This window comes from Lutra lutra, chromosome 17 (genome assembly GCF_902655055.1).
Source record: "Lutra lutra chromosome 17, mLutLut1.2, whole genome shotgun sequence".
Lineage (NCBI taxonomy): Eukaryota > Metazoa > Chordata > Mammalia > Carnivora > Mustelidae > Lutra > Lutra lutra.
This window is the reverse complement of record NC_062294.1, coordinates 12,400,585-12,411,858: the sequence shown is the minus strand read 5'-3', so window position 1 is coordinate 12,411,858 and position 11,274 is coordinate 12,400,585. Positions and strand designations below refer to the sequence as shown.

Genomic DNA, 11,274 nt, shown 5'->3' with positions numbered 1-11,274 from the left:
GAGAAGAAACCCTGGTCCCAGGACCCCCCAGTCATCTCACTGCGCATCCCAGCACTTGAATCCCAGTACACACATGTCTACTTTGAGAAATCCTTGCTATCATGCCAACTCCTTAAAGCGAGGACTCCATAACACCCTGATGCAAATTAGCTTTGCTGACAGTGGAGGAGGCAGAAGGCTCAGGAATAGGGTCACAAAGGTCACTAGGCTGTTGGGATGGGGAGGCGAGTGCTGACCAACGGGGACCGGGTAGGGCACGGAGAAGAAACACTGCCTAGTTCTAGCCCCAGCGGGAAGGTGGCCGTGAGCCACTGGTGCTATCCACATGTGCCATCTGTAAGGCCAGGTCCCGGCTATGAGCTCTCCCCAGGAGAGCCTTAGCCTGTGCCTTAAACACATTCGTCAAGTGAATCATTCCTAGCACCTCAGCCCGACAGTCAGAAAACCTTGGATCTAGCCTCTGGCTCTCCTCCAAAGGTCCTGCGTCCTACTCTGCCTAACCTTCCCAGCCGAGGAGACAAAGGACGCCAGCGAATGCGGTGAGTCAGCGGCGAGAGCAGTGAGTGCGCACAGCACAGCTGCGCTGCCGTTCCTGGCAGAGCAGGGGGCTTGGGGGTCCTCCCAGTCACCAGAGAAGATTTCACAAGTAAAAACCTGCAAACTCTTTATTAAATTCTCCCATTTCATCTGTACAGAAAAAAATGCACATTATGTTCAGGATCTCAGTAACATCTCAAAATTACACAGCATGAACATGTAAAAACAAGGAACTGCCGGGATTTTATACATAGAAAGAAAAATCATTTACAAAAGAGGCTTGTTAATTTTACTTTTTTTTCTCTTTCTTAAAAAAAAAAAAAAAGTTCAAGGCCTAAGATCTCGCACAGCATCTGCTGTTCAGTCTGTTTTCCTGCTTGGGACTGACCTGGGCACGCTGAGCCACGGGAGCCGCTGGGGAAGCCTGCCGTGGCCCAGCGCTGCCGCGGCCACTCCGGCCCATGTGCGGCAGCCTGCCCCGGAGGCCCGCTCCTGCCTCCCCGGCTCTGGCATAGGCCTGCTGGGCTCTGGGGTCCAGGTGTCAATTCCATGATGGGGGAAGGCAAAAACAGAACATAGAGGCACTATCTGAATTTTCTCCTTGCCAGGTTTCTCTACTGCCCGTATCCCAACATCCCTAATGGTGTGTGGTGACAGATCTTGGGAGAGGGGAGGAGAGGAAACCGCCATCAGGATCCTGTCACCCCAGTCCAAGCAGAGAGTCCCACCTTGTGCTCTGGACGAGAACAGTCTCTGGGTCTCCACGGTGACCTCACTAGATGGCTCGGCGAAGCTGGTCACTCTGAAAAGTCAGTCTGGGTTTGTAGGACTTATCTGTTGTCTGAGGTCAGGGCAGGAAGGGGGCTTCCCCTTTGAACTCGACTGCTGTTAACAGATGACCCTGGTCCTAATGGAGAGGAGGACCAAAAGGAGAGTACTAGAGAGATGGCTGACCGAAGACAGATGAGAGAGGGAGACAGTAAGAAAGAGGCAGGCCAGAACATCAGGTCTGGGTCCACAGCCCCTGGGAATCGAGACCAGGAGAGAAGAGGTGAAGAGAGGGGAGTCCCTAAAGGCCCAGGAGAAACTCGGGCTACTGGAGCGCTGCACGTGCTGTCCAAATGGTAAGAAATAATAAGGATCTGCCAGGTTTCTCAAATTTGTAAGAATCTGAAATATAAGTATTATATCCCTAACTGCACACAACTCAAAGAGCCGCCTCCTCTTTGTTCTATGGCAAAATTTAGGTTGAATGTGTCGGGCTGGGCTGGCTGGCGTTGTGGCTCTCCATTATCTGCTCACTGAACATAAGCTGTACTCAGGGTGTGGGTAGTTTTTGGTGGGAGAGGGCAAGAAACAGGAAATGAAAGCCTTTCCTCAGAAGAACTTGAGACCAGCTAAGTAAGGAGGCTGTCCCACGAAGCAATCCACCTCTCCCTGGATGACTCACTATAGTGGGGTCTTTGGGAAAGAAGCTGTACCACAGTCTGGGGGTGGGGAGGATGGGAGACATTTCTGGAAGTCATACGCATACATGAAAGTGAATCTTCTCTTGGGAAAATAGAAGTCGGCATAGAAGTTCCTTCCCATTTTGTCTGATGATACAAAAACGGGTAATACAGACCTCTTTACTACTGGATTCTTTTATTACGTGAGTGACTTCGGGAAATGGGAGGAAGTGAAATCTGATCATTCTGTCACCTCTTCTAGGAAAGCAGAATCTCCCTCCCCCTCCCCCCACAGAGCTGCTCACTGTCCCCCAGAAAAGAAGTGCAGGATATAAGACAGCGGAAGGCCTGCAGGGAATTCAAGCCGATGCCTGCCGAGTACCAGAATCCCTGGCTTCCAAGGACAGGCCGGCTCAGAACAAGCCGACTGGACACACAGCACAGGGAGTGGCAGCCAAGGGGTGTCCGGGGAATGCAGAAGACGAAGGCTTTCCTGCTGGGGTGAACCTTTACTCTGGGTGAAAGGGTGAAGACTTTACTCTGCTCCCGCCTCAGCATGTCTTGCTAGCAGACTTTTCTCAGGACAGCAGCAAGAGCAGGAGGAGGCCAGGGACACACCAGAGTAAAGGTCTCACCTTAAGAGCTACCCTTCTGTGAGAGACACTCAGAGGGAACAGTCTTGTTCCTGACGGCCTGCCCGTATTTCTGATTTCCTGTACCGCAGAGCCTCCAGCCCGGGAGAGTAACCTCCTGGCTCTCGAGAGTCGCGGAGCACACGAAGTAGGACTCCCTGAGACACCAGAGTGAGTTGACAAGGCCAGATGAGCTACCTGGCTACTGTAATTTGCAGCAACTGCCCGAAGCCTTGACCTTGGGGGACATCCCCCGCCAATCACCCGATGCTTGTTACCATCTGGGCTAGACACCAGAAGAGATGAGGACAAGGTCCATCATCGGCTCCTCCACTAGGGCCACGGCTTCCTCTTCTTAACTACTCTCGACTGGCTGATTGATCCACGACTGACCCATAAGGGCCGCAATCCATGAAGCACAGCACCTGTGCTGTTCCACTGAAGGACAGAACGTAGACAGCTGAGCTATAGGTTCGGATGGTGCTGAGACCCCTGGAGGTAGAAACTGCTCAGGACACTATCTGGGACTCTGAAAAACGGGTCACCTGAAACTACTCCAAGCAGGATGGTGAAATGCTTTCTAGCAACAAGCAACTGAAAACACTGGCAGAATTATCCCTTTTATTCTATTTCTAAATATGACAAATGCTTCAAGAATCAAACTCCTCAGGCTTCCAGATTTGCTGTAGACAACTAAGACAAACCCAAAATGTCAAGACATATTAAACCGTGGAGATGTTTTACACACATTGGGAGGGAAAATGTACAGATGGAGAGCGGCACCCGCACACTCACCAAACGGTGAACGTTTATTCTATCCTGCAAGCCATGCCAGACACGTTGGTGGGGGCCTGCGTTTAGACGACATCCCCAGTTCTCATTCCCAAGCTCCCACAGCTCAGGTGGGGACTCCTGGAGGTGGACCATGCGGACCAGCCCAATTCAGTGCCACAATGGTGGCAGTAGGGGGCTTCTGCCCGGACTCCAAGAGTTTCAATCCCAGGACAGGTGCTGAGAATCAGGAAGACCCGAAGAGCATGAATGAGGGGACCAAGCAGCTTAGCAGCTCCCCTTGGTGACTTAAAGTACCCCAGGCAGGGGAACAGAGCTGGTTTCTGGACCCCACTGCCGCCAGGAAGGGTAGCAACAAGAAAAAGAAGAAAACCACAGTATTCAAATACATGTCAGTCAGATTAGACAAGAAGTAATTTGAATCCACTGACCCACACACTGACCCACTTTGTATCGAACGCATTTCAGGGGAGACAAATGTGGTGTAGGTCCCGCAGCCCACATGGATGGTGGCAAACGAGGGGCACGCAAGGAAGGGCGCCATGGTCTATGTGGACAGTTTAGGCACGTGATTTATAATACTCTGTGGACGTCTAACAGGTTAATAAAATATATATTATATAAATATATCTCCTCCTGTACATGCCGCCCCCTTGTGCAGCCACTGTGACTCCAGGCCCCAAACTCAAGCCAAGGTGTGCCAGGCTGCACCCTGATGCTTGCATCACTCCCCTGTACACGCTAAGCCTGTCATCCCACACTGGAGGGACGAGGGAGGACGGCCAGGAAGACTGCTTCCATCAAGCTCAGATTCTGGAAAGACTGATGAATCATCAAAGTACAACATTTGGCCAATGCCTACTACAGTGGGTGTACACGGCAAATGGACAGAAAGGAAAAAAACCACGGAGAACAGGCTCCATCTTTTAACACAGTAACTTTCCAAGTCCTCTCCACAAAGAGGCATGAGGGAACCTGTCTGGGAAGATGGCCTTGAGCCTGCAGAAGGGTCAGGTTGGACGGCCAGTCACACCCTGAGACCACGCTAAATCTTTATAAGCCACTGTCTCGACCTGCACTGTTGCCTGAAACATAAAGCAAAGTGAATCTATCCCTGCCCCTCTTTCCCGCCCTGAGCTCCCTCCTGTGGTGTGGTCACTGCCTGCCGGCAGGCCTTCTAAAACAATTGCTATCCCCCAGCAGGGTCAGTCCAAATGTGACTGAGTCCTGTGCTAGCCTGGAGGAGGAAGATGCCTGGGATCCTATCCTGCTCCCTGGGACTCAGGGTCCAGCCTCTCGGCACAGATCAAGTGACTAACCAGCTTCACACACTTTCAATCTCCTCCCCAACCCTTCACCCTTGGCCTGGGGAAGCTCATGCTTGCTTTACTTCACTGAAGTGAGGAGATCATAGGAATACTCATGGCCGAGGTGTCTTGACCAGCAGTGGCTCTATTAAGGTGGGAACTGGAAGGCATCACTGTTTCAGCAGAAGAAAACAAGACCCAGAGCAGGCTGGTTAGTGGTTTCCCACTCCTCGGTGAAGTCCATGGCCCCCACATGGTCCAAAGGTGCTTTTGAGAAATGAGCAAGACATCCCAGTAACAGCATACTGGGTGGTGTGTTTTCCCTTAAAGTCCTGCCTTCGCTTTCCAGTCGCACAGAAGAAATAACCCCACTGCCCAAGTCATGCCTGGAGGAGATGTGTTACTATATACATTTTTTTCTTTCTTTAAAAATTTTTTTTTTTTTTGGTGTTTTTGTTTAAAAATCATTCGAGTTGCAGGTCAGGTAAGTTGGTTCTGGAAGTACTGGTAGTTCCATTGGTATGAGAGAGACTTGCCTACGGGCAGGCAAACCCAAATTTACCAATACAGGCAATAACCCAAGCGGCCCGCTGCTGTTGCTGCACGAAATGGTCGAGGAGGAGGAGGGCACCACGGACACGGGTGAAGTCGGAGACGGGACAATGCAGAGGACACCTGCGGCTGCTCTAACATGGGTGTTGGTGCCACCTCTGAGAAGAACGAGGTGAGTGGGTACACTATACAGGAGGGCTGTACAAACCGGGCACTGGACAGGTAGTTCCTCTGGCGGTCAAGGTGGCTCTACCTGTCCTTGAGCTCTCGTGTTACTCGCTTGGTGATACGTCCACACATTAGGCCGATCAGGAACAATATACAGATGCTCCCACTGATCACAGAGAGGATGTAGTTCTTTGACGGAGATGTCATCACTTGCATGGCGAGGTCAGAGAAGCCATCTGCTGGGGCCACCTGGAACGACACACCGCAGCATTGGCCTCCGAGAGAACAGCGCTGGGGCAGTGCTAGCTCTAACTTGCCCCCCTCAATCTTTAGTTGATGCCCTTTCTTTTGGGGAGAGAAGACGAGGGACAAGAAAATCAAACACAGAGCGACAATTCCTTTCCCTGGTTGTAATATGGTGCATCTCTACTGATAAAATTAGAAAACACAGACAAACACGAAGAGGTGGGATCTCATATGGTCCATCATGGTGATCTCCACCACCAACCTGGCGGCAGCCCTCACACTGGGGACCTCACTGCAGGTGGGGCCCTGGCAAAATGCTCCAAATGGTTTTGCTTTTTTTCCAACGAGGTTCCATACCCGGCGTGGAGCCCATAGCGGGGCTTGAACTCATGACCTGAGCTGAGATCAAGAGTCGGCTGCTCAACCGACTGAGCCACCCAGGGGCCCCACTTACATGTTTTCAGTCATTTAGTCCTCAAACCAATCCCACATTACAGCTGAAGACCCAGAGGCCCAAGGGGTACGAGGTGGTTACTTGTACAATGTCGCAAGTTCTTAAGTATTCAGATTTATTTTTATAAACAGAGAGAACAGTTGAGAATGTGTTGGATGCTGCTTCTGTATCTTAACTTCCTTTCACTCACCATTAAATCGTGAGCGCTGCCCCCAGTAGAAACACTGTGTAAACATGACTCAGGCCGACTGAACGCACAGCACCGCTCCCACAGTCGTGGACCTGCAGTCTAGCCAGTTTCCATCCCAGGCTCCTCTCTGCTTTCTCGAATGGACGTCTATGCAGCCCACAACAGAAGAATCAGGGCCCAAAGGCTCCCCAGGTGCACAGGGACACGGACCTGCTCTTTTCAGTTCTCAACTTAGCCTGGGTACCCGAGAGGGTCTGCCCAGACACGTGGCTATGTCTATCTGCTTCTCTACTCATCGCATAGCACAGGGAGGTTTCAGATGAACATGAATCTGAGCACTGACATTTGCCAATACGAAGTGATCAGCAGTCACTGCAGCAACTTAGCAACTGACCCGTGGAGACGGCGAGCGAGGAAGAGACTAACATGGCGCTCTCTGCTACCGCACTGAACCAAGGGCTTTCAAGCCGACTATGTCCTTTGGAAGAACGGGTGAGGGACGTGCTTGCTACTTAGACAGCTGTGATCCCTTCCCTTCCATCTAGGTGTGAAGACTTTTCATGGTCCTTCCTGTCTGCCTGTCTGTGGTCAAGCTGGGCAAGCTTCAAGGACAGGGACAGACTTTTCGAGTCCCCTCCCTGCTGGTCTCGCAGCAAGGACAGGAAAGCCGGTGGAGTATGTGGGGAACCGACAGAGGTGGTTGTTTCAGGAGACTCTCTCAGTCCTTACCTTTGCAGCGTAACTCCACATTTCAATCCGGTCATTGAGGCGTTTTTTGCACTCGGGTTGTAACCTCACCCGCTTATCCTCCAGGGCCTCCATGAGGCAGGACATTTCTGTGGAAGAAAAGGGGTAAGAAGGGTCAAACTGTCCAGAACAGAAATTTCCGTAAGGCTGGGGAGAAAGGGACCTCACCACCAGAGAATGCAGATTTGGAGGCTATACAAAGTTAAATCCATTCTAGGAAACTTGAACCAAGATTTCACATGAAGAAGAATGTTGAACTTCCAAGGCCAGCTGCCCAGCCCTTAAAACCTCTCTCATTTTTACTGGGCACATCTGGCTCACAAACAACTTTCTACCAGGATTTGCCCAGTGTGGCCACTGGGAAAGCTGATGAAGCTGCTCTAGTTTGGAAAAGGGGGAAGAGAGCCGTGATGATGACTAAGTTTTGCTTTCCTGATAAGTAACTCAACCCTCCCTTTTCATCAGATGCGTACATCTGGTCATGGCTAGGTCAGTTCAAACCTGCAGGATTATTCTTAAATTCATTCTGCCACAAAACCCTAGTCGCAGCATCAACCAGGCCCCCAGAGGACGTTGTCTGTGGCTGAGCTGCAGCTGTAGAACGGAGCGGCTGTGAGCACTCTCAGAGGGGAGTCTGAGCGAGAGCTCAGAGAGGGTCAGAGTGAACAGTGACTTACGACGCCCTCGGCCAGGGGTAATGGCTGCACAGTGGTGTTTAATGTCCAAGGCACACGCTGTATGAAGGACTGGGTCCACAAAGATGTCTGCTTTGCTCTCTTTCAGCATGTTTAACACTTCCTAGGAAGGGAAAAACATCGCAGAGAGAGCTTTTAGAGAGGAAATGCATCAGATCTGTTATCTGCATATACTTTATATACAAATAAAAAAGTCAAGGAGGGAAGGTTGAGGTTAACAACAGAACTTGTTGAGATAGGTGGCAAACTGGTGATGATGCAAAGAATGTAGACTTTTAGCAACTGATTTGATTCCATAAATACACTCAGAGACCTAGTGTAAGCAAAGCCATGTGTTAAGTAAAGCAGGGGGTTATAAAATCACATTTGGGTTTTGGCAGTCTGCTATGCCATATTATTAAATACTAAGTGTTGGTATTTAGAGTGGTATAATATAGCTATTTCCTTACTTTAAGAGGACTGAAAAATGTGAAATCTGATAATCAGAATAATATGCTATCTTAAAATTCCCAAACAATGGTCAATATTTGCAAAATGTTTTTTACCTCTATTATCCTCAAAAGAAAAGAAAAAAAAGACTGAGAGAGCATAAATTTTACTGCAAGAACAATTCTTACTGAGTTTAAAAATGTTCCGAACAAGAGGAATATAAAAATGACGGAACTGAAATCAGCTCTGCAGTCTCTCCATTTATACACGATGAAACAGGAGGTAAAAATAGGCCACCAATGTTTTTTTTTTTTTACTTTTAATTAAATTTATTTATTTACTTGAGAGAGAACGAGAAAGAGAATCTCAAGCAGACTCTATGCTGAGCCTGACATGGGGCTCAATCTTATGATCCCAAGGATCACAGCCTGATCTGAAACCAAGAGACACACACTCCACTATACCCCAAGGCACCCTCAGAAATGCTTTCTTAAAGAGTTTGCTTTCAATGGAAAGACTAAATATAGTCTCTATAACACAACAATAACCAAAACAAGAAAACAAAAACCAAAACTCAAATATTGTTCGAAAAGTCCTCCTCAAGGTTAAATGGGATCATCTGATGACAAAGTAGTCCAAGGAAAGTATCTGGATTTAGCTTTACGCCAAATCCCCTTATTCCTCAGACCATGTGCAACTGGAAGCATTTCAGCAGATGAAAGAGCTGTGTACAAAGTCACAGTGACTCAACAGTGACATCACTGAAGCACTTATCAAGAAAAGAAAAAGCTTTTTGAAAAAGATCAAATAGATTATCTCAGTAGCAATTCTGCAAGATAAGGTATGTTTAGCAGTTATATTTTGTTAACTTTGTTTTTATGTGCTGTTTCTGAAATGATTTTCATGGATGCGGAGTATGTACTGATATGTTGGACTTGACATTTTGCTCTTGGCCGTGTACTCATGGTGCCCCTCAACAACAGGCTGGCCATGGGGATGAGACCTATTCGCAAAAAAGTAGGACATGTGAAAGAATATTTAAGTTATAGGCAATGAATTGTCAAGAACCCAATTAAGGTTTCCTAAGAGGTAACAGTGTATAATTCGGGGGAGGAAGGTTTCGATGTTATCACTGAGATGTCAGAGGACAGCATTGGAAGGAAAAACCAAAAGGAGTGAAAGCAACAGGAGAAGAGGCATCTGATGGTGGTGGTTACCTTCTTACAGGTGTCTGTCTTGATTTTGAGCAGGTTGACTTTGAGGCACTCTTCTACTTGACCCGTCTGCTCCTGGGCTGCAGCTTCCTCAGCACACAGATTAGAGATCTGTCAGGGAGACACGTGAAACACAAGGCTGTCTCTACTCTCAGCAGAAACCTTGTCTCTGCAGCCTGTAGACTTGGTGATCCTCCCACGTGAGGCCACAGGTCCTCTCCAAGACTTTCCCAATGTACTTCATTCCCCTCCCTCCTGTACGAACTACCAGACCCCATTCTCCTTTCCAAGGACTGGCACACAGAGTTGAAAGCCAGTCAGTGTACCCATCTTTATGCTGTCAACCCTGAAATTAGAGACAAGACTGTCCCAGGACTGGTCACAAAGAAGGCAACCCTTGATGACACAGGAGGAAGGTGATATAGCCAAGTGAAATACTAAAAGCAAATGCTTTACAAAGGTTGCAGGGTCAACCCAGACTCACAACTTGGCAATATACACACCAACACATAAAGGCGTTCTAAAATACAGTCCACACCAAAGATTAAACACTTAGCCCTCCTTGGACAACTTTATGAGTAAGCTTCTTGTAAAAATCTTTAGCTATGATCCCCTAAAACTGACATATATTGAACAGTTTTTCACATGGCCTTTTTCAAGCTACAAAGTCAAATAATTTCCAAGGACAGGCATTTCTTTGGTGCTATTCTAAGAGCACTTTATCCTTCTGGCAAGTCTTAGGGTATTCTAGGTTTACCATCAGAATGAGGGGAAGGGAAGAACAAAGGGAAGGGAAGAACAAACTATATGGAGACACATGTATGCATGACATATAATAATAAAGGAGAACTAGTACAATAGAGAAATACGGAATCAACACTACAGTGACAGGACCAGTGCCAAGTCTAATTCAGTGTCGCAGGGAACCAGAAACTCAAACAATGGAGAATCCAGAAGTCGGGTCTTCAACTATCCTGCATTCAAAGCTGAAGGGAAAGACAATACAGGACTTTTTTCCAATAAACATTTCTCCGAAAACCTCTGTTTGTAACCAGTTTCATACCCAAACCCTACCTCGTCTGAGCAGTGCAGCTGGAGCTGGGGATCGAGTCGGTAATCCAGAGCGGACTCCTGGATAATGATCCGGATCTGGTCTTCACAGTCTGAAGAGAGCCGCTACAGGTGACAAAGGGAGACTTCATCAGCCTATCGGGCAATTTCAGCTTTTTATTTGGCCCCTGATTTGGGAAAGTAGGAAAAAGGCTTTGGGAAAGCAGGAGCAAGCTTGGGACTTCCGAAGGAAAAACTATGGGGGGTCGAGAGTCCTCTACAAACACACCTCTGTGAGCGTCCAAGCCAGTTTACCTGATCAGCATATCTCAGCTTGAGGCAAGAGATGACTTGACCTTCCAGCTCTGAATCATCCTTGGCCTTAGTCAGGATACCATGGCAGAATTTAGGAATGTCAGCTTTACAGGCTTTCCTTAACACAGGGTTTAAGCGGTAATCTAGAGAGGAAAGTGATAAGTACCTGATCAAATGTTCCACCTGGATTCTACAAACATAAAAAGGGGGGCCTGCCTTTCGAAGGGGGGCATATTATGTCAGTGACCACAAATGAACCACTGATTCGTTTATTTGCTAAATGTTTACAGAGCCCTCACTATGCTGTTTTCAATCAGCAACAGAATTTAATGACAGAGCAGAGGTGGAGACAGAGACCCCAGGAATTCTACTTTGCAGCGGCTCCGTGCGCTCTGCTGGCACCAGTATTCTTGCTAGTTGTCACGAAGACCAAGCTGCCATCACCAACCTTTCCTATAACAGGTGCTTTGGACAGCACTGAGATTACCTGACTCATCT

The 11,274-nt window shown here is 48.3% G+C and overlaps 1 protein-coding gene across 1 annotated transcript in view; it reads right to left on the bottom strand.

The window, feature by feature from the left end:
- Positions 1 to 647: 647 nt before the first annotated feature.
- The window catches only part of GLG1 (golgi glycoprotein 1), a 159,939-nt gene continuing 149,312 nt past the window's right edge, over positions 648 to 11,274 (bottom strand). The window contains exons 21-26 of the mRNA XM_047709814.1: positions 10,777 to 10,919; positions 10,486 to 10,587; positions 9,415 to 9,522; positions 7,751 to 7,871; positions 7,056 to 7,162; positions 648 to 5,685 (exon numbers count right to left, since the gene is read on the bottom strand). Coding sequence (XP_047565770.1) covers positions 5,518 to 5,685; positions 7,056 to 7,162; positions 7,751 to 7,871; positions 9,415 to 9,522; positions 10,486 to 10,587; positions 10,777 to 10,919 — 749 coding nt within the window. The 3' untranslated portion in view covers positions 648 to 5,517. The remainder of the gene's footprint in view (positions 5,686 to 7,055; positions 7,163 to 7,750; positions 7,872 to 9,414; positions 9,523 to 10,485; positions 10,588 to 10,776; positions 10,920 to 11,274) is intronic.